This window comes from Athene noctua, chromosome 4, assembly GCF_965140245.1.
Source record: "Athene noctua chromosome 4, bAthNoc1.hap1.1, whole genome shotgun sequence".
Taxonomy (NCBI): domain Eukaryota; kingdom Metazoa; phylum Chordata; class Aves; order Strigiformes; family Strigidae; genus Athene; species Athene noctua.
This window is the reverse complement of record NC_134040.1, coordinates 85,207,148-85,230,343: the sequence shown is the minus strand read 5'-3', so window position 1 is coordinate 85,230,343 and position 23,196 is coordinate 85,207,148. Positions and strand designations below refer to the sequence as shown.

At 41.8% G+C, this 23,196-nt stretch overlaps 1 protein-coding gene across 5 annotated transcripts in view; it reads left to right on the top strand.

Annotated features, from left to right (window-relative positions):
- Positions 1 to 23,196, top strand: part of WDFY3 (WD repeat and FYVE domain containing 3) — a 180,353-nt gene that overhangs the window by 132,002 nt on the left and 25,155 nt on the right. For 3 of the 5 annotated variants that reach the window (XM_074905929.1, XM_074905924.1, XM_074905925.1), the window contains 14 exons: positions 1,442 to 1,677; positions 2,947 to 3,081; positions 4,912 to 5,091; positions 7,787 to 8,020; positions 9,970 to 10,069; positions 11,973 to 12,133; positions 12,691 to 12,920; positions 13,769 to 13,878; positions 14,753 to 14,935; positions 16,804 to 16,961; positions 18,366 to 18,443; positions 19,464 to 19,691; positions 20,549 to 20,602; positions 22,831 to 22,999. In XM_074905929.1, coding sequence (XP_074762030.1) covers positions 1,442 to 1,677; positions 2,947 to 3,081; positions 4,912 to 5,091; positions 7,787 to 8,020; positions 9,970 to 10,069; positions 11,973 to 12,133; positions 12,691 to 12,920; positions 13,769 to 13,878; positions 14,753 to 14,935; positions 16,804 to 16,961; positions 18,366 to 18,443; positions 19,464 to 19,691; positions 20,549 to 20,602; positions 22,831 to 22,999 — 2,256 coding nt within the window. The remainder of the gene's footprint in view (positions 1 to 1,441; positions 1,678 to 2,946; positions 3,082 to 4,911; positions 5,092 to 7,786; positions 8,021 to 9,969; positions 10,070 to 11,972; positions 12,134 to 12,690; positions 12,921 to 13,768; positions 13,879 to 14,752; positions 14,936 to 16,803; positions 16,962 to 18,365; positions 18,444 to 19,463; positions 19,692 to 20,548; positions 20,603 to 22,830; positions 23,000 to 23,196) is intronic. The other 2 variants (XM_074905926.1, XM_074905927.1) reach the window with 2 other exon arrangements.

The following is a 23,196-nucleotide window of genomic DNA, read 5'->3' as shown; positions in this document are numbered from 1 at the left end:
GTTATTTTTTGCATAAATAAAACCATCTAATAAGTCTGCCTGTTGCAGTGGTTTCCCATAACATATCCCTCAGGATACTCAACTAGGAACACAGGGTGGTTCTTTGCCTTATTAATGAATTAGGAAGATTAAGGAAAACAGTTTTTCTGAGACCATATTACACGTGCAAACATTTGATGTTAACATACTGTGGTGTCTGTGGTTTGGCTAATTGTGCTTCAAGTTCTGTATTTCCAGAAACAATTTTTCAAATTTGAAAACCATTGATATTTTAGGATATTGACTGTTTTTTCTTCAGTATCCACTTTAAATGTCCAATAACATAAAAATTTTCTTCGGTTACAAAATCTTTCTAACTAAGATTTTCATTTGCAATCACATTTGGAGAGTTTTCCTTTTTTTTCTTATTATAGTATCACTTTAATTGAATCCAAGCTAGACTGTGACCAAACAGATACTTTTAAACTTGTGCCTCATCAAATGATAGCAGTAGGTTATCTAATTTTCCGATTTTTAATAAATTACAACACGTAGACTCCAAGACTTCTCTTGAAACCAAAACCAAGCCATTTTAATTCCAGATTACTGGTGGAATTCCTGCAACTTTGTACAAAGAGTACATCAATCTGATTCCTGGTAGATGCATAGTCTTTAAATAAAAAGTCCATTTCTGGTGGAAAGAGTGTCTCAGAAAAACAACCTGGGCCCTGGCAGTGCCAGAAGAATGGCTCGCTGTCTGGTGCTGGTGTGGAGACTGAACTGTCTTCCTGCCTATTTCCTCTTTTGAAAATAAGCTCTTCTTCTGTCCCAGTGTATTTTATTTTTTTATTAGGAAAATCAAATACCTGGGTGGAAGTAGCATCACAAAAGGTGAGTTTTGTGCCTCTGCCAGCACTTAAGGTAAATAAGACATTGAATGCTTCATACCAACTGATGAATTGGTAACAAAGCAGCTGAAACAAGATGCCCCTGAGACATCTTTGGAAACAAATTGGCCACCCATTGACTTCAACGTTAAATGGGCCATGGGATTGCTTCTTGGTGATATAAATCTGTAACTGAGATTAAGGTGATACTTCCCTCTCAGCCAGTGAAATATCTTTTTTCGGAAGCTTGGGTGTTTTAAAAGTCTGAAATTGTGGTCGAGGTCAGCAAATGGGTCTGTGTGTGTATGCAGTAGCATTAGGCAGTCTGTATGGAGCAGTGTCATCTGTGTAGTGCTGGAAGGCAATTGTTTCCTTTAACTGATTGAAAAAATAAGACCTACGAAGCAAAATTGTGTAGTGTGCTTGTGATAGTCTGTATGCACACGTTCATTTTTTACAGAGTTAATTTCTGAGGAGGTACCCTCTTGAGTTCACTACTAGAGTAAGAGTGAGCTTCACAGGCATCTCCCTATTAACACGGTTGGCTTTTTGGTGTGTTTTTTTTTTCGCCTTAGGGTTCAATGTTGGCAGGAGCGCTGGTGGCAGATCAACGGTCCGGGAGATTAACCGGGATGCTTGTCACTTCCCAGGCTTTCCCGTCCTGCAGTCCCTTCTCCCGAAGCACACGAATGTACCTGCACTCTATTTCCTCCTCATGGCCCTTTTCCTGCAGCAGCCAGTCACTGAACTGCCTGAAAACCTGCAGGTCAGTGTGCCTGTCAGCAGCAGCCAGTGTAATCAGGGTTGCCAGGTAGGGATTATCCAGTAAAAGGTAAATGTAATTCTGTCTGTCATGAAAGAAAATAATGGATTAACCAGGCCCCCTCCTCCTTCTTGGCAGCTGACTCGCAGTCACGATGTGGTGTGGAGTGCTGAGGTGTTTGGGGTGGGAGGACGAGGTCCATGGGAGGACGGGGAAGCCAGTCTGCTAGGGCAGAGCTGTTGCTGGTCTCTTTCTGGTCTGATTTGGGGTCAGATGAGAAGCAGATCCCTGGTTTGAGCTGGCATGGCATGGGCATTGAAGGCGACCTAATTTTTTTGCTTTGCTTTCTTTGTTGGTGGTTTGGTTTGGTTTTTTGTTTGGGGTGTTTTTTTTAAGAGTGGTGCTGTGTTAGAGTTCACCGGGTTACAGACAAAACAAGGTAGCTTTTATTTCAGAAAGTCTCTGTGGTTTTGTAGGGAGGCATCTCAGTTTGTGGAAAATGTTTATTGTTCTTATTCTGAACAGGTTGATTTTGGACTTGTTTTAATTGTATGTAAATGAGCAGATATTACATGGTCTAAAATGGAGTCCTAGGAAGCCTTAGTATAGTGATTTATGGGGAAAATCCACACTTAAGACAGCCAAGGCGCCTGCTTAGAGCAGGTGCAGTGCTAATATTTATTTACGAAGGAAAACTGGAAAGTAAAAAAGGTATTCTGCCAGCCTGTTTTCTCCAGAGGAATGCTTGACAGCGTATTCAGCATTGTGCTGTGGTGGAGGCATGCAGCTCACCTCTAGTTTACAGTGCTGAAGTACAACGCTGTTAAATCGAAATTAAATTAGACTAATTAAAATATTTAGCAGTAGCACTCTTAATGCTAGAGGTGGCTACTTTGTCCTTTTTTATTTTCTAATTGATTTAATTTTTTGGACTTGCTGGAAGATGCAACTCTGGTTTGGGTTTTGTTTGTTTGCTGTTTTCTGTGGAATGCCATGTGGGTTTTAGGACTAGATGTGAGTGAAGTATATTGAGGTGACTGTGCAGCACTTGTACTGACAGGTCTCATTTCAAAATGCTTGAATACTTTGAAATGAGAGTTGCACTTGCCTTAGCCCGTGGTTACAATGAATTTTCTTCAGTGACACATGACCTTCATATGAAGCTTTTGGGGATAAAGTTTGGAGGACGTGAAGCAATTCATTTTTTTTAAGATACTGCCAAATGAGCGTATTGTAGGTATAATAAAAATCAGTATCAAATTGCACAGGAGAAGGGGATGATTTAATGTCGTCTTTCTTCTCTTTCACCTCTTACAGTTTGATTTAGACTCTATTTGGACATTCATATTTGGAGTTCCTGCCTCCTGTGGCACCGTTACCTCTTCAATACACAGTGTTTGCACAGAAGCTGCCTTCTTGCTGTTGGGAATGCTGAGGAGCATGCTGAATTCCGTAAGCATAAAAATTTTCCCTCGTATTTGAATACACAGAATTGTTCAAGTTTGCCATGTGATCAAAAGCCAAATTAGAAAAGTTGAGGTTTTGTTAGTGTCACGACAAAGCCGTGTGAGTGAGGCTCATAATACTCCAGTGAAAATCATCATTGTCAGTGGGTTATTCTATCTTACTTTATTTTTCAGTATCTGTAGAAATATTAGTAGCCACAAAATTAATGCTGCTTTTTCACAAAAAGGCTAGGCTTTGTGTTTTGCTGCAATTAAAACAAAACAGGAAAGCAGAAGGATAAAATGCCCTTGGCAGTGATCATTGAATTTCTTTCCTGATTAACGTCATGGGGGAATGTTTGAGATTGTATATCCCATCTGCTCAGAGCTATGTGAGTTGCAGATTTCGTGCATGAACCTTCCACATGCAGAGAAGGCCCCTGACTATTAATAGCCACATGCTGGAGGAAACGAATTTACTGCCAGAAAAATGTGTCGTCTTCTCATCTTTGAATTTAATGTCAAGAGTAGTGAAAGTTGGTTTCTCAGTGGGAAAATTTTGCATTTCCTTGGAGCCAAAGTGTGTTATCTGCTGAAGATTATCTCATGAAGTGTTTGAAAAGCAGCACCTGTTCGGTTGTCGCCTGTTTGTCTGTCATGTGTTTGTGCTACGCTCTGAGAAGCGTTGCTTGCCTGTCTCTCCCATGTTAACGTGTCCAAGAGTGTCTTCTGGAAGTGTGTGCTGGTTGTGTGTCCGTGACCTGCCGTCCCGTGTTGTCTCTTACGGGTGACCTGTTCTGTCCTGTGTTTGGTCCTCACCCGTTTGGCACATTTGTGACATACTCAGAGCTGTGTGCTGTCTCCTGCCTTGCCATCAGGTATAGTTCAGATGTGCCATCACATTTCGGGTTGACACGAGTCAGGTTGGGTTTACCAACGTGACCTGAATCAGTGGAGACATGTTTTGCCGTACGGTCAGTCTCCTGTACGTGCCGCGTTCGAACACGTGCTCAGGCCTAGGTTGCTGTCATGTTATTGCTGTGGGTTTATCACACGTTCAGTCATGTGTCTGGTTACATTTCATCGGGTGGTTGCAACTTGTTCCCACCTGTTTTATCATGACATGTCCTGTTGTAATGTTTGTCATGTTCAGCCAAGTGTTTCTCACACATTTTTGATACGGTGACACGCTGTTGTGTGTTCAGTCACATGTTTGTGATGGCTTAGACACGTGTTCTCTCATCACATGTTCTGCTCTAACCTGTTGCAGGCACATGGTTTGGACGTGTGTTTTATGTGTTTGTTAGGAGTTGGTGGCTTGTTCAATTGCCACACATTCTGGAGGCAAGATTAGCCATGTATGTTTGCTCAGGTGTATGTGACATGCTCAGACACGTGTTCTGTCACGTTGTCGGGTTTGTCACATGTTGGTGATGCCCTGAAACACATTTTCTGTCACCTGTTTGATCACATATTAAGTCACATGTTCAGACACTGTGTCTTCAGTCATGTGTTCTAGACCTATCTTTGGTCATGCGTTCTGACAAGTGCTCCAGCACATACTTGCCGTATTCTGGATGTGTTTTTCACACCCGGTCATGTGCTTAGCCACATTTCAGTCACTTCTTTCTGCTCTGCTTGACCAAGTGCCTCTCCACGTGATTGATTGCATTTGGCCCCACTTTGATCACGTGTCATGACCACGTGTTTCGCTGCGTGTTTGACAGTGTGTTTGCATAGTTGACCCTACAGCTCCTCTTCCTGCAGCTTCTCTCTGAAATGAGCATTTGTCAATTAGTGCCATCTGTGCTAACGTGCTGTTTGTTTTTCAACCCAGCCTTGGCAGTCGGAGGAAGAAGGCTCTTGGCTTCGAGAATATCCAGTCACCTTGATGCAGTTCTTTCGATATTTGTATCACAATGTGCCAGACCTTGTTTCCTTGTGGATGAGTCCGGAGTTCCTGTGTGCGCTGGCAGCAACAGTATTTCCTTTCAACATACGACCTTACTCTGAGATGGTAGGAAACCCAACTAGTTAGCTGTTTTGTTTCTCCCCTGAATGTTGCTTTTGAGGATTTATCAATTAAGAGTCATACATACAGATAAAGGTCTAGTTGCCCTGTGGAAAGAGGTCGTTGTAAAGGCTGGGCTGGACATTGTGTGCCTGGGTTTTGGAACTGAGAGAAGTGTGTGTTCAGCTGAAGGGCAGTTGCAGTGCAGTGACTTCTGAAACTGCATTTTAGGGGGAATGTACGCCATTCATTTTCTAGTGGACACTTAGTTTCAATCATATGAACAATGTTAGCTAAGATTTACAAAAGCAGAAGAGTTTGAGTCAGCCTATGCTTTCAGTCCTCTGCTCTGGAGGATGTGATAAAATCTAAAACTTCTTTTTCCTCCCACTTCACATTTCTTCTTTTGTGGCTTAACCACAAAACAGTGTTCCTGTATTACCTGGTACTACTGAGCTCAAGCCAGGAGAGGGTGTGAATTCAACTTTGCTTGCGTTGCTGCCTGAAGTATTCTTTGAGTTTAGTGTCATTTACGAATGAGACTATTTCTAGAATATGAATGGAATGGAAACAAACAATTATTATTAGCCAACAACTAAGAGTGCAAAGAAAAGTGCAAAAAAAAAAGTACCAAGAACATGGAAGGATAGCTAGGTTACAGGTTGGCAAATGCTAGAACTAGAGAGGGTACTTCAGGAAATACTTACTGGTGACATGCTACCTTTCTGTTGTCAATAAAAGTGGAAAACCACTTTCTAAAGGTGAGTGCTGATGAGTCATCCAGACAGTTTATTTTGCCTTGAAGTTAAACTTGCCCTTGAGGTAGATTCTGGAAGCTGTCTCTCAAAAAAAAAGTACCACTTATAAACTGGTAATGCTGATTTGGCATTCACATGTATAGTGTTTTTAGAGGAGCCTTGTGTCTCTGAGCAGGTTTTACTTTAGCTGTGAGGTCCCTTGAAACTCTGTGTAGCTGCCTGACAACTTGAGCACTTCGCTGTTTGAGGGCTCTCTTGACTCAGAGTGGTTTACTCCTCCAGCATTTCCCTCTGCCCGAACGTGTAGAACTAATCAATCCCTTGTGAAAGAGATGAACAACAGCCACGTTCCCACAACAAAACACTGTAACCCAGCTGGAGAGCTGAATGGAAGAGAAGGGTCTGGGGGTTCTCACTGACCAGCACCTGAACAGGAGCCAGCAGCGTGCCCAGGGGCCAAGAAAGCCAACGGCCTCCTGGCTTGTGTCAGCACTGGTGTGACCAGCAGGAGCAGGGAGGTGACAGTCCCCCTGTGCTCTGCACTGGTGAGGCCACACCTGGAGGTTGTGTCCAGGTTTGGGCACCTCAATCCCAGAGAGATCTGGAGGGGCTGGAGCGAGGGCAGAGGAGGGCAACGAGGCTGGGGAAGGGCTGGAGAATCAATCCTGTGAGGAGGCAGGGCAGGAGCTGGGAGTGTTCAGGGTGAGGAGGAGGAGGCTGAGGGGAGCCCTCATCCCTCTCTGCAGCTCCTGCCAGGACATTGCAGAGAGGCTGGGGCTGGGCTCTGCTCCCAGGGGATCAGGGACAGGACAAGAGGGAACGGCTGGAAACTGCCCCAGGGGAGGGTCAGGCTGGGCAGGAGGAGAAAATGTTTCCCAGCAAGAGTGGTCCGAGAGTGGAACAGGCTGCCCAGGGAGGGGGGAGTCCCCATCCCTGGGGGGGTTTCAGGGCCGTTGGGATGAGCTGTGGGGGATGTGGGGTAGGGGAGAACTTTGTAGAGTCGGGCTGAGGGTTGGACTCGGTGATCCCGAGGGGCTTTTCCAGCCTGAATGATTCTGTGTGATTCTGTGAAATTCAGCCTTGAGAGAAAATTCTTAACTGATTTTTCAGCCTTTCTGAGATTGCCATTAAAACCAGAAAGAGTAGACGTTTGGGCTTCTCTTAATTTCCTGGGAAAACTCCTACTGAAACAGACCAAATGTTCAAAACATTTGGTTACTTCATATGTAAGCTGGTGATGCAATAAACCTGTTGAGGGAAATCATATTGTCTCCTCTTGCGTTTGGAGGAGGGCGTTACATAAAAACAGTCAGTCTTTTGGATTTGACAGCTTTGGTTACTGTCTGTACATTTGGTACAGTCCTCTTTAAGAGCTAGCCCCTCAAGGGTTTTGTTCATCAGAAACAGCAAAGTGTAGAGACTTCTTTTGTTGTTGTTAGAGAATTTGGGAAATGGGCTTACCCATAACTGCGTTTTGATGAAGGTATCATATATTAAAAAAAGAAAAGGCTTCATTCCTGTTTGTTTTCTGCCATGTAAGCTTGGTAGCCTTTTTTAGTTGCTTCTGTCTTGATTTTAACTACTTTAGTTAATAACCTTTCAAAACTTTTCTTATTTGCAATGAGAAAATTTATTTTTGCGAAGTGTCTAGAAATCGCCCGAGTGTTTCCGTGTTGGTAAGTGAATGTGAAATGCAGTCTCTAGCTCACGTAACTCACACCAGTCTTCATTGATCATTGTTTGCCTTGGGAATCTGAAAATAGAATTTGGATGTTTCTCCTGCTCTGTATTAGGGAACTGATCCCGAACATAATCACCTTGTAAAAAGTCTCCTTAAGAAGCAAAATGTGAATAGCCTTAGAAAGACAAGTAAAGGCTGGAGTAGTGAAAAGACTACTGTTAATTTGCTGATCTCCAGAGTTTTAACACGCTGTTTTTCCCAGGTCACTGATCTTGATGATGAAGTTGGGTCCCCAGCTGAAGAGTTTAAAGCCTTTGCAGCTGATTCTGGCATGAACAGGAGCCAATCAGAATACTGCAATGTTGGCACCAAGACATACCTAACCAACCACCCTGCCAAGAAGTTTGTGTTTGACTTCATGCGTGTGCTGATAATTGATAATTTATGTCTCACACCAGCCAGCAAACAGACCCCTCTGGTAGATCTTCTGCTAGAGGTACAGTTTGTTTGTGTTTTTTGGTGGCTCGTTTTCATTATTTGAACTTATTGTGACACTTTATTCCCTAAAATGTTTTCCTCTACTTGCCTTTCAGGGTAAGGGATTACCTTTCAGGGGTGATGACCTGGGATTCAGTAGAATCCCATAAATTGCCATGAAATAAGAGGGGGGTGCGGAAGGAAGACTAGTGTCTTATTAACTAGCAGTTTGCTCACTTTTCTTTAACAGCTTGGAAAAATCTAAGAAAACAAATGCAGAGGGCTTATCTCAGCCTCTCTTTTTAAATATTTTCTGGGCTCCCTGCACCCCCCAGCATTTCTGTGTACTGGTGACCATCTCAGGTGCTTGAGCTGTCAGTCTGTGTGCTGGTTACCTGGCTGTGCTCTGCCCCCCCCTCCACACCACAGCCCTACTACCACTTCTGTTTGTGGGCTCCTTTATTTTCATTTGACCAGTCAAATGGCTCTCTTAGTTGCTGAGCACAATGTTTTATTTCTCTTTTGTCCTCAATTTAGAGCAGCCATCATCTTGTTTTGTCATTTTAGCCAGTGCCTCCTTTTGTCTGGAAACACAGGTAGTGGATCACAATGCTAGATGTTCAGCAGTGCAGCATGAGAAGTTGCAGCTTTCTTTAAGTTTTTGTGGAGTATGATTCATTTGTTAAACACCTGTCAGATCGTGACAGCTGTACTGGCTTTGTTGAAAATATAAAATCCCTGCAGAAATATTAAGGTTTCTGTTTTATTCATATTAGATAAAAAGAAGTGGCAGGACATATGGAGCCATACGCTGTAAAAATTCACAAAAAACTGTGTTATCTTCTTGTAAATTATCTTTTAAACTTCATGACACCTGCAGGAAGCATCCTTCTGTTAATGGTGAGGCAGGGAATGAGGAGTTCAGGTACTGTTTTAACTGCCCACACCTTCTTCAGACTGTATTTTGAAATGTTCAGTTCATATCAATTCACATTCTCTCTTGACCTATTTGTTACCTCATTTATGTGTTGCTGAGTCTCTCTGAATTTTTTTTTTTTGATAGCTGAAGGAGTTTTGGACCGTGCTTGTGTATTTCCTAACAATTTTCCTGGGGCAGTGGGGCATCTTTTTGCTGTGACAAAGCAAAAAATGAGTTGTGGAGAGTTATACGCAAACATCAGGAAGCATACTTGAGGCTACGTTTAATTGGTTGCCGTTGCTTTAATCTGTTGTTCCAATCTGGTGGTTTTAATGCGTTAACATTCTTCAGTGTTAGTGCCCCCTTCACATAAACAGAGCAGTGGGTTTGTACACACTGCTAAACTGTTAGGGAGCAAGACAGAGCAGGCTGACTGAACGCTGCATTGCTTTCTAGGGCTGGTGAAGTGGATCATTCAGTTAGGTATGATCCATTGAACGACTCAAGGTGATAAAGTGCTTTTTCCCTTCAAGTGCAGAGGAAATTAGAAAGGTTTAATGTGTCCATCTATTATATGACTGTAGTGAGGCTGCTGTAGTAATATGCAGAACCCCCACCCCAAAGTAATTATTAACTTACATATTTGATCTGTCCCATTTAAGTAAATTTTACTTAAGTAAAAAATAAGTTTTTTACCAAAAGAGGTGATTCTGTGAACTAAGGTCTCTGTTTAACCATGTGTTTAGTTAGAGGTTTTTACACGTTTTATGGAATATGTTCTTTTTCCAGTGAAGATAAATTTACTGGATTTAGATAGGAACAATGTCTACTTTGTAAGACTGCATATAACCAAGCTATACTCAATGTGCATTCTTAAATTTTTAGATAATGCCAAGACTTTTTCCTTGAGACAGAACGTTAAGGAAAAAAAAAACAACTATAGCTCACAAGAACTGAAAAAAGAGAAATTCACCTAGAACGTGCTCCCCCTCCCTCTTTTTGCTCCTTCAGAGATACTTGTTATCTTACCATTGTGTTTCTTTTACCAGGCTTCCCCTGAAAGGTCAACACGAACGCAGCAGAAGGAGTTTCAGACATATGTTTTGGATGGAGTGATGGACCACTTACTTGCAGCTGATGTTTTACTGGGTAATATAGCAAAGTTTAATTATCAACCTATTGATTTGAGCACAAAGTTTTGATCATTTTAATTTTTCTTTGTTAGTGTCCTGTTCTGTTACAACTTGTCTTTATTTTTTAACCCTGCCATTTCCTTTGATGTGAAAAAGGCATTGCCAATCAACATGATTGCACGTTCCATCACTATCTTGATTGTGCCAAAGTTGTAAAATAGGTTATTCAGAGAAACTATATGAATCCCAGAACCATCTGGGTTGGAAAAGCCCTTGAAGCTCCTCCAGCCCAACCCTGACCCTCCCCCTGACCGTTCCCAACTCCCCCAGATCCCTCAGCGCTGGCTCAGCCCGACTCTTCAACCCCCCCAGGGATCCCGGGGACTCCCCCCTGCCCTGGGCAGCCCATTCCAACGCCCAACAGCCCCTTCTGCACAGAAATCCTTCCTCAGAGCCAGCCTGACCCTGCCCTGGGCAGCTTGAGGCCATTCCCTCGGGGCCTGGCGCTGGGGCCTTGGCTCCAGAGACTCATCCCCCCTCTCTGCCCCCTCCTGGCAGGGAGTTGCAGAGGGCCAGGAGGTCTCCCCTCAGCCTCCTCTGCTCCAGACTAAAATGGCATCAATCTTTTGGGTACGTAAGCCAGACAAATTACAATCACATCGAAAAGAACTGAAACTGCATCTTGCATCATCTCTCTTTGTCCTTCTTGCTTTGGCAGAGTATTTGGAGCCTTTGTCAGTCTATCACGGGTGGGACTTTGGTTTTTAAAAGTTAGCTTTGTTTCCATTTCCTCCTACTGTAGTTTTGTTATGAATGCAGTACCCCATAAAAAAGTCTCTGGAATTAACACTCCTTTAGTTAGTGAACGGGAGATAATGAGAAGATTGTAACTTGGATGTCAGTAGCGTAGGCTGTCCCAGAGGTGATCACAAAGTGCCCTGTAGGAATACGGCTGCTCAGGTGCCCCATCAGATTTCACAGTAGCCTGCTGGACTTCCCAGGAGCTCAGTCTGCTCTGTCTCCATCCTAGATGCCATGGGGCCGTGTGTGTTTCTGTTCAAAAGTGCTTGTAGGGCTCCCCCTTTCTTGCCACAGCAATGATTTGTCTTTCTCTGGGTGCAGTGCGTTAATAAAACAAATCCAGAATCATGTCACATGAAGCTTTGGGTCGGGTTCTCAGAAGTCTCCTGCCCTTACAAGTACTTCTGTGCAGTCTGGGAGCAGGACTTGGGTTTTCCCAGGTGTTCCTTCTTGAGGCTTTGCCAGCTTCCTCCAGGTGTGATGATCTCGGTTGCTTTATGTGCAGATGAAGCAACAAGTGAATAAATGTAGGTGAACTTCCAGCAACATCAATACTACCGATGGATTTTTATTATATTTTTTTTATGGAAGCACTTGCACTCTCCAGGCTTCTCTTAATATAGCTGAACTGACATTTACACACACACAGACACGTGCAGCTGATGCCCGTTGACCCTGTTCTGTTGAGCAAAGCAGAGTGAGGGAGAAGTGATGCCAGCAGGTACCACGTGTCATCTCAATGTGTCTTGAAAAGGTTTTGGTTTTCAAAAAGCAGAAATACCATTTTAAAAAGCCACAGGTGGTTCTGCACATGTGTGGCTCCAGTTAAAAAGGAGGGCTCTACATAAATGTGATGCCTCAGGATCACAGCAGTACCATTTCTTCTGGACGATTTCTGCCCCAGCCCTGCCTTTTTTGGTCTTTGCCACTGTTGGTTTCAAACGTTCCCTTACCGTCAAAGATCATTTTAGGGAAGCCACGCGGTTCCAGCTTTTTCTTTGACTGAGTCTTTTTCTCTTTTACGGAAGTCCAGAAAGCACAGCCTAATGTGAATGGATTTATGCAGATGTGGGGTTTTTTTGATAAATGAAGAAAACTTTGCATTTTTTATTACCCAGGTGAAGATGCATCTCTGCCTATAACGAGTGGAGGAAGTTACCAAGTGCTGGTGAACAATGTGTTTTATTTTACACAGCGTGTGGTAGATAAGCTTTGGCAGGGCATGTTCAACAAAGAATCCAAACTTCTTGTGGACTTCATAATCCAGCTCATTGCACAGGTAAGAGTTTTATCCTATGGGCCTGCTTGCAAAAACGTTTTTGCAGGTTACGTTAAAACCCAGCCTGGTAGTGACACATGTCAGGTCAGCATAAGAAGTAGGCTTTTCTTCCCCAGGCTTTCTCTCTCTTTACTGAGCTTTCTAGCAAATCTTGTCAGTGTGGAGTGCTTTAATATGGGGCAATTGAGTAAAGACTGCTTTCAGATGACATTATTTTTTAGAAATCCCCCAAAATAAGCAACAGAATTTACCTCACATGAATTTTGGGAAGCTTCTTAAACTTACTTTGACATTTTGGGGAAGCTTCTTCATGCACTTTTACTGGAGTTTGTTAGAAGACTTTTACTGTTAGAAATCAGCAGCCTCTTTATAAATGTTAACATTATAAGTGTATCATCATGTATTAATGTCATTTTGGCCCTTGAAATTCATGGGATTGACGCTTCTGGTAAAATACTGATTTTGAAAAACGAGTGTGGGTGAATTCAGGGGGAGATTATGTGCCAGTAAATTGATTTTCTGCTACTATCTGATCATGTTTTTTTACTTCACATCAGTCAAAAAGAAGATCTCAGGGACTATCGCTGGATGCTATTTATCACTGCCTGAACAGGACCATCTTGTATCAGTTCTCAAGGGCACACAAAACTGTTCCTCAGCAAGTGGCTCTCCTTGATTCCCTAAGGGTCCTTACTGTGAACAGAAACTTAATTTTGGGACCTGGAAATCATGATCAAGAGTTCATCAGCTGCCTAGCTCACTGCTTGATTAATCTGCATGTGGGAAGGTAAATATCTCAGACAGAAGTTCATTCCAGAACCGGGGCTGTGAAGTGTTAAAATGACCTGTCCTCTCTCAGCAGTGACAATCACCTTGTGAAAAAGTCAGCAAATTTGGGATAACTGTTTATAACTTTCCAGCCAGTGAAGTGCAAGGAAGCTTAAGTGATTCGTTTTGAAACAAAATTAGGCTTTGAAGAGTCCAGGTATAGAGAGCATTCACACCTCTTTTTACAGAAGTATTTTAAAATACAGACATGAGTGGTTATCCAACCATTTTGTTGTTAGTTTTGATAATTTGAAATGTTTTCAAGGTGGAAAGAAACACTGGTGCTGAGTAATTAACAGTCAAAGGGACCTGTCACTAGATGTATTGTCTGTTGAATCATTGAATGCAAATTAGCTGTCTTAGTACTTGGATGTAGAGCATTGAATAAATCCAGTCAGGCATTAAATCAGATGCCCATGATAAATGCTGTAGACACCCCCTGCAAATGTCTGCCTGGCAATTTCCTTTTTTCTTTCCTAAAAGATGTACAACTTGTGTGTCATCCAAAGACACTTGGGAAGCATCAGCAGCAGAAACCCTAATGTTCTCCATTTGTGGCCTTGTCTGTCTTTTGTTTCTTCAAACACAACCATCTTCCTCTAGCAAGATCAGTGTCCGTGGCATGTCATTTTTTTCATAAACCTGCAGTTCAGCTTGTGACCGCAGATTATCAAGTGGTCAGAATGAAGATAAGTTGCTGCAGTAGCACACACTGATCTTTGTGACACTGTCCCAGGGAATCAAATGCTTTAACTTGTGGGATTTTTATTTTTCCCTGGTTGTTGTTAATTCATTGTGTATTTGTAGCAACGTTGATGGGTTTGGATTGGAAGCAGAAGCCAGGATGACAACTTGGCACATTATGATCCCCTCTGATATAGAACCAGATGGAGTCTACAATCAAGACGTCAGCGAAGGTAATCTGAGAGTGACAAAGCCACAGATGTCTGCTAATGCCACTTCTGTATTGTCATCACTGAGCCTTTACCCCAGCTACTCTTAGGACTGGGGGGGTGTGTGTAAAAATATCTAAAAAATAGATGAAAAAACATTTAGAAATACAAAGACAGAAATATCCAGGGTAAGTTGCTGTTTTGTTAAAATAGCAAGAGCACTTCATTGTTTTCTGGATACGCACCAGAATTAGAAATACTGCTTTGTATGCACTGAGTCGAATGCAACAGAAATGGGTATTTTTAAGTGTGCACCATGGTTTTGTATCAGCTGGATCTTTCATGAGCATAGGTAAGAAATAATTGGTGTAAGCTGTAAAATGATTATTCACTGTCATCCTCAAGATCTTTCACTCAAAGGAAATTCATGGACTAACTGTGGAAGAAAGGATTCAGTGATTTTTAAATTTTCTTTGCTTGCCTGTTTATATTTAATATTTGTGCAGGTGTGTGCTTATGCACACAATCTTATGTCAAAATATTGAAGCATAATGTACCTATGGAATTCTATATGTGTTTATAGACATAAACTTCTATAAGATTTTTTTCAAATCTCATTTTGTTAGTAGATGGATGTGGGAGAAGAATCTCAACTAATCAGAGCTGTTGTTTCAGATTCATGGAGAAAATATTGCCAAAATTAACTGTTAGATACTTTCTGGGAGCATATAAATGGCAAAAAAAAAAAAGACAGACTGGCCAAAGGCATTTCATAAGTCATGCCAGAGGGGAAGAAACTAGAGTATAATTGCAGAAATTATTCAGTTTACTACTGTAAAAATACCAGTTCTGTAAACATGGTAGAGAGCTTGCTGTTTGTGATCTTGTACCTGTGCAGGTCGCCAGCTTCTTTTAAAAGCCATAAACAGAGTGTGGACGGAGCTGATCCACAGTAAAAAACAGGTTTTAGAAGAAGTTTTCAAAGTGACACTACCTGTCAACGATCGTGGCCAAGTAGATATAACTGTTGCAAGACCTTTTATTGAAGAAGCGAGTTTAAAGTGTTGGCAAAATCATTTGGGTAAGTGTAACTGAGGAGTTATCTGTCCCGGATGGTAAATTGCCCTGAAGTGAACCGTAGGCACTGGATGTTTTTAATATGGGCTTAGCTTTTGTGTGGCTGTAAGTAAACTGTCACGGTTTAGCATCTCTTCCCCAGACAGTGCAGGGTGTGCAGGCTGCCCCGACACTGCGCTGCCCCCGGGGCCTTCACCCCACACTCTGTGCTGGGCAGGGAGGGGGCCCCTCTTGAGAATGTCTGGGTGCAGCCTCCAAATTCTTGGCCTGGTGATACAGTTGGAAATGTGTGACTGAGCAGTCCTCCCCTGGCAGCAGTGGTACTGTCACTTCTCCTTCCTGGCTGGGAAATCTGTTCGGCGTAGGAAGCAACTTTGCAGGAGAAAGACCTGGGAATCCTGATGGCCAACAAGTTAAACACAAGTTAGCTCTGCACCAGTGTAACAGAGAAAGCCAACTGCTGCTGGACTGAATGAGCAAGAGTTTAGACAGCAGAATTCCGTAGATGTGACTCCAATTTCAGACATGATTCCAACTTTTCGGCATTGGAATGGGCTGCCCAGGGCAGGGGGGAGTCCCCGGGATCCCTGGAGGGGTTGAAGAGTCGGGCTGAGCCAGCGCTGAGGGATCTGGGGGAGTTGGGAACGGTCAGGGGGAGGGTCATGGTGGGGCTGGAGGAGCTCCAAGGGCTTTTCCAACCCGGATGGTTCTGGGGTTCTGTGACTCCTTTGATTATGTGACTCTAAAGTAACAGAGGTTAATCTGGGTGTACAGAGAGCATTTCTGGAAACTTGGAATACTTGTTTTTGTGGTCTCTCTGTTTCTAGATGTGCTTTGTCCCTGACTGATGGTTGCTCAGGTTTCCAGGATCTTCCTGATAGTACATTTGCAGAAATGTTTTGGCTGGAGTGAAAGAAAGGATCTTTGGAAAAAGTTACTGCTATAACAAGTAGTAGTGGTTTTAAAAGAAGAAAAAGCTCAGAGGTGGAATAAATCAAAGAAAACAGTGAGGAATGGGAGCATGTACTTTCTAAATCTGATATGTAGTACAATCCACTATCTGAATATTGGGAGAAAATTGACACGTTGAGAGAGTTGAACTAAGCTGTGATTTATTTATTTTTTTTAACTTCAGTTTTAAAGTAAGCACACCAGTTGTGTGCACCTGACTATCGACTGGGATGGCTGTATGTGCACAAAAAGGTGCAGCAGGCCCCCCTAGCTTCTCAGCTCCATACAGTGTATTTTGCTGCCAGATTGGTTAGTGGAGTCATGTTGTAGCTCCTTTTTGGGTAGGGATACGGTGCTCAGCTGCATTTTTTTTCACTAGCATCTACTGTTTAAATGATAAAAGTTCTCTCACCTTTGTAACTGTTCTGAGAAAAAAAAAAATATTGCTCCAGATGCTGTCTCCCTTCTTTGGAATGGCCACTTGTGCTTTAAGGGATGTAAATCAGCAGAATTACAGTTGGTGGGGGTAGAGGGAGGCTAGGTGATGATTTTGTTATTACATGGGTGGTTTTCAGCTCTTTAGATGAGGACAGAATTCACAGCTCATGGGCCCCAATTTTGCCAGTTGGTAAAAGTTAACCAGTCTGTTTGTCGTGCTTCATTTCAAAATTCACAGATTTCACCCGGGGATCTTTCCTCCTACAAGTCATGAATGTGAGTGCTGCCGGGTGCTCTTAAAACAAAGAAAGAACAAAACCCCCCAACAAACAAAAAAACCACACAAAACCCCCCTAATCCCCCAAACACCCACCTTTTTAAAGCAGGAGAAGAGGTTACTCTGCTTTAAAAAAAAAAAATATAATGGGAGGAGGAAAAAAGAAAACCCCACTGAAAAAGTGTTCCCAACAATTTGTTTTTCAGCTCATGAGAAGAAATGCATCAGTAGAGGGGAGGCTTTGGTTCCAACCACACAGTCCAAACTTTCACGAGTTAGCAGTGGGTTTGGGCTCTCTAAACTAACTGGTTCCAGGAGAAACCGCAAGGAGAGCGGACTCAATAAGCACAACCTCTCCACACAGGTAATTTCTGTCAATTAATAATGTACGTTCAGGGTTTGTGGTAAATACCCCAACGTAAGGAATCCTGCAGAGTGTGAAGGGGTAGCTGGTGCTTGGTTTTTTTCTTTCCCCTTTTTTGAATCTCCAGACTGGACATCTTGCTTCTCTCTGTCCTAATCTAGTAGGTGCATCTGCGTGTCTGTAACAAACCAAGAGTTAAAACTGTTTGTTGCTGATGGGGCTGCTTAGCTGCTCCGGTGACATACACACCTTATTGCTTTGCTAGTCGGCGTCTTAAAAATTCAATTTGCAGTATTGCTCCGAAATGGAAGCTGTGAGATAGGTGCTTGTCCTTTCTTCCATCCTGCCCCTAAGATGATGTGGTTTAGGAAGATCCCTGTACGAGCGTGTGTGTATCATGACTAAACAAACACTGCTTTGCACTGTTTTTATTGTACTACAGGGATTGTTCAGCAAGGCAGTATGTGATGGTAGAACCGGACATTCACTTTACAAACCTGCTTGCTTAAAAAAAAAAATAAAAATAATTTTTTTAAAAAGGTAGACCAGAGTAGCACAGCAGTGGTGTGTTCAGTAGGACAGTACCTGGTGGGCATTGCAAAGAGTTAGTATGAAGTATTTGAGGCATTGGAAACAAAGGAAAGGGAGGGGTTTGAAAGTTTGGGGGGATCGAGTCCTTATTGTATTGAGCACTTGAAACACTGGGGCCTTGTTGGGTCGAGGGGGGCAGCCGTATTCCTGGTGCAGCATAACTTCTGCTGACCTAATCAGGAGTTTGTGTCTTGCGAAAAAAAATACATTGCCAGTTCTTTTTCTGAGCAGAAGGTTATTTAGTGGCTTTGATAAAATAAAGAACTCTCAGTGCTCTCTCCCAGTCCTTCTCCTGGTGAGCAGGCGTACGCATTAAAACGAAAAGGAAGAAGCTCACCGAGTGAGCTGACAGGAACCTTTCTGGCTCTATCAGTACAGGGAGCAATGTCTGGAAACAGGCAGATTGTGGTACAGGGTGTCGGGAGGATTTCCAACGAGCTAGACAGCATCCACAAAATACTACTTAAAAGGAAATAGCGAAAAGTAGTTCTATTTGTCAGCGCCAATCTTTGGCTGTTTGAGAGTGTTCTGAACCGAGTCGTGTGTTTGGAATATTTTCCAAATGCTTGGCAGTTTCTTTTAAAGGATATTCTTATACATTAATTTAAAAAAAAAAAAAAAAAAAAGAAGAAAACACCAAACACCACCAAACCTTAAATATTGGTTCATGTAATAGTTTGAAATTCATCATCTAAGCAATTTTTCTTTAAGAAACTATCCTTTGTGAACAAGATTATCAAGGCAGTGTGTTCATTCAAACAAAATCTTCTGTTATAAAGTGTCATTCTGTCTGTCCTCTTACCTTTGTATTAGGAAATTTCCCAGTGGATGTTTACTCACATTGCAGTGGTTCGGGACCTGGTTGAAATGCAGTATAAGGAATATCAGGAGGTATGGCTCAGAGGATTAATTACCTGACACTGATATTTTGACCTGTTAGGTTATACCGATCCCATTGTTCAGTATGGGGCTTGTAATATATTCAGTTGTCATTCATGAAATGTTTAAATTCTTACCGTTGTTATTTTTAAGGGTTTTTTTTAAATGCAATCAAATAAACAAATCAGAAAACTCCTTTTGATCTGGTTGTAGATGGAAACTCTTGTAGTAATGTTACACATTAAAACAATTTTTTTTCAAGAAGCTTAAGTAGTCTTGCCTTAGAAGCATTAAAAAAAATATTAAAAAGATAAATTGGACATATGCTAGACTATGCTGTCTTTCTAAAACACTGTATGGACAGTTAAGAGAAGATGTGGAGAAGCATTGTGCACGAGCACTACTTCTGTAGTAACCCCAGGAAAATGTTATGGTACCTTTCTCAAATCATGCAGCGGTAGATAGTGGCTGCTCTGTGCTTCCAGAATGAAATCATGGCACCCTGGGGCTTCTTCCAAACATCCCCCAAAGGTTCAAACTAGTTGCTGAGCTGCGTGCTATGAATCTTAAGAAATCGGCTTCTGAGAGAAACAAGTCACTGGAAGCAGGTAGTTAAAAAAAAGCAATCCCCAAACTTTGCTTCATTTAACTTCTCTCTGCAGTGTAAATACAGGCAGGGAAGGCCTCCAAAACAATTTTTGTTTCCATTCTTAAAATCCTTTTTCAAAACCAGTGGATTAGTCTTACATTTCTTTCATATTTGCCATTTCGAAAGACAGTCAATGAATGATACAAACCAAAAGCAGAGCTTTTACCTTGTTTTTTTTTTTTTTCTATTTTGTTGAGATTACAATACAAACCCCACTTCATTAATAACTGACACCAGAAATCTCATGAAGGCGTACTAGCAAATGCTACTAGAATTATGAGTTGTTACATGTTTTTCTGTAACATAGTGGAAATGTCTCTGCTCACATGAGAGAGGCTTAAAAGCATCAGTCCTGATGCCTGCACAAATGTCTTTGTGTTCAGCGTCAGCAGAATGCGTTGAAATATGTGACAGAAGAGTGGTCTCAGATTGAATACGAGTTGCTACGGGAGCGAGGTCTGTGGGGCCCCCCCATTGGCTCCCATCTTGACAAGTGGATGTTGGAGATGACGGAGGGTCCCTGCAGAATGAGGAAAAAGATGGTGCGAAATGACATGTTTTATATTCAGTATCCCTACATGCCTGAAGCTGAGCAAGAAACTAACTTGCTGGTAAGTGTTCAAGATTTTGTGATGAGGTGATTTTTATCCCCTGTTGTAAAATCTCTATTTTTTCCATAAGTTTTTCTTGAGAAACATATTTTACTCTGTTGGTATTACTTGGTATTCTGTTGGTATGTCCTAAATGGTGGGTAAGGTCCAGTTGTTCCTCTTAGTATATTTAATGAAGGGACTGAATCACTCTACTCAAGACTAGGTGAACTAAATCCTAGCAATTGCAGCATAAGATGAAGTGTGCTTGCATCAGCTAAGTGATCGTGCCAGTGAGCAGCAGAGGCATCTTCACGAGCCTTTAGAGGCTGAGAAGTACCAGAACTGTGGGAGGTTTCAGTTTGAGTTCTTAGCCTTATGCTACATGGTAAACTGTGGTCTGGGGGACGAAAAAAACAAACAAAAAAACCCAAACCAAAAAAAAACCCAGACAGGCTACAGACCTTGGTCTGGGTGCATTTGTGAAATGTACTTTCATGTCTCCACAAATATGAACGTGGGCTGTGTAGCAAAAATGCACATGGCCTTTGAAAGCTTGGCACGTAGTTTCTGTTAATTTTGGAACAGTGTTTTTAAGAAATGGAGCGGTCTTTATTGTTTCTTTTTCAGCATGCGTGTATGTGTGCAGGATTTTTTTTTCCTTAAATGAAGCAGGAGTGTCAAAGTACTTAAAACAAGCAAACAAAAAATAACATTCAGCCAGTTTTGAACCATGAGGTGTATTTGTCTGCTTGCAGTCTGACACACAATAGCTGTAGCGAGGGTCTAAGTCACACAAAGTGGAGAACATGCCATCATACATTCTTCTCAAAAGTGTTCTTTCTCTGATGCTTATATAATTGATGCCCTGTTTACAGTCTGACTTCTCAAGTAGACTCCCTGAGACATCTGATGATACCATTCCTCAAAAGGTAAAGAAACAAGTGTGCTGACTGAAAGAATGTAAAATAAATCCAACTTTTTTTCCTCCTGCATGTTAGGCAATCTTAACAAGGCTTCTACGTTTGGCTTTCAACTTGCTCTGTCAGTAAATATTTCCAGGCCTAAAGGTTTTTTTCAGTAATCATGTTAGATGATGTTACTATGCTCTCCTCAACCTTCACCTAATAAAACTTTCTGTAGATCCTCCCTTCTTCGCTGCACACTAACAGGCTTTGTTGGGCTGTGCTATCACTGTTCTCACTGTGTGAAGTGTTGTGGCTTTGGGATCTCAACTAATGGCCGGTGGAACATGTTTAGTAATGGGCAACACGACTACTTATTTCTAAGAGAGGATCTGGTGAGCAGTTTTTCTCCTTTTTGATTGTGTTGGGCTGTAACAGGCCTACCTTTGTTAGAACCCAGATTAATTTTGTCTTAGCTGACTTCTCATTTTTACTATTAATGAAATACACACATTGTTTAAAAAATACAAATCCTGCCTTGAAGGCAACAGACTTGTTTGGAAGTGGCTCTGCAAGCATTTCAGTACGATGCTGCTTCTCTGTTAATTGCACTCTGTTTTGCCCATCACTAAGTACAATGTGTAATGTGCCTTCACTCATTTTGAAATACACTCAACAATAAACTGATTCATATAAACAAAAGTAATTCTGTTATAATACCTAATAGCAATTGGTACCGTTTTCCTTTCTTCATCTTAGCAGTGCTAGTTAGGATTTCACTTTTTAGGCCATAAGTTGTTTCCACAGGGGTTTTAAGCATCATTTAAGTGGCACTTTTGTGGTGATAAAGGAGTGAAGACTTAGTTGCACTTAAGTGAGCAAATGCCTTCAGTTTTTTATTTTGGGGGCAGCCATTTTAACCCGAAATAATAAATCTCTGTGTTACTCATTTAATCTCTTTGTCATCCTGAGCATCCACTTGTAATAAAGCTCGTTTGATTTTATGGGTCATTTGGTTTCCCACTATACTATCATACAGGTGAACTCCCCCAGAAAGTTACCACATTTTATGTATTTCTAGTTACTAATATAAAAGAGGACAAGGGAGAGTCTTGACCGAAATGTCGGTGATATTCTACAATTCTACATAATATAAAACATTGGACTGAATTTGTAATAATGATATTTTGTAATTATCCCAAACCAATTTCAAAATTCATGGGAAATAATGCTACAAAACACCAGAAAAAAATTATTTGTGATGGATAACTGAACACAGTCACAAAGTTTTCTACAGTTTGAGGGTGGAGTTCAACACTAGTTGGGGAAGAAAATTTTCAACTGCGGTAAAAATCATTAGGTTTTCATCTATCCATGTGCATCAATGTGTTTTAACTTTGGAAAGTCTCTTGGCACTTTAATGCCTCTTCTGTCTTCACCTGTATCTCCTGTGATCGTTCTGACATATTGATTGTCCTCATTTAGTTCTTACTTCTATTTCAAATGTTACCTCCAATCAAGTGAGGAATAGGGGGGGGGGGATAGGACGGACATTTAAAAAAAGAACCAACCAAAAAACCCCCCTCAACAAAACCAAAAACCCCAAAATCAAAAAAACACCCCACCACCACAGTGAAATGTGTCATAATCTGTTGTTGTACGTCCAAAGGTAAAAACGGTGCTTAAAGAATCACTTAATTTAAATGGATACACTTGTGCCAGTCTTCTGCCCAGAAACTATCAGAATCTGTATTAAAAGAGAAACAATTAAATTAAAGAAGAATTTCTGAGCTTTAAAGCTGGTCCCTGACTGCCTTTAGTTCATATCAACTTCCACATATCTGTTCCTTTCCTTGAGGCAGTTTGCCCAACGAAGAAGTCAGGTGGTTAACGAACAAGCTGCACGTGTTGGAGGGAGTTAGGAAAGATGGTAAAATGCCCATCTGGTCTATCGGTCTTAAGCACAAGTGTGCAGCCTTTTGTGACAGTTGGTAACACAGTGGCCACGCTAGTCACTGCCCGTGTTGTAGGTCTGTCTGCCGGCATTTCTGCAACTCCCCTCGGCCGTGAATGAAAAATTATCTGACAGATTAGATCTACTGAGGAGTCTCTGTTTCTGTATGTGTTGGTGAATGACTGAGCACGTACCGAACACTCGATGGGCATGCCCTGTGCTGCACACATATTCCTGACACACGTTCACTGAAGTGAGCGAGGACTTGACTGACGAAGCAATTTCTTCAATTATTTCTAAGAAACCTGCTCGTTACCGAAGGGCTATCAGTTATGACAGTAAGGAGTACTACATGCGCCTGGCTTCTGGAAACCCTGCAGTCTTTCAGGATGCTATAGAAGAGAACACGGTGGGTGAAACAACTCAGCAGGAGCCAGAACACGGGGAGGACACTATTGCAAGAGTCAAAGGTGAGATCTTTTGTTCCGTCCTGAACTGTTTTCTTTGAATTGATCTGCCTTTGTATCTTTTCATGCATTTACATTAAGATAAGCATAAGGATTGTGTTGTTTTTTGGTCTTAGCATCATATCAAGCATTTCAGTCTTCAGTAGGTTTTGCAAAGTGAATTTTTCGTGTTCCAAGCCTTTATTTATCCATGTCTCTTC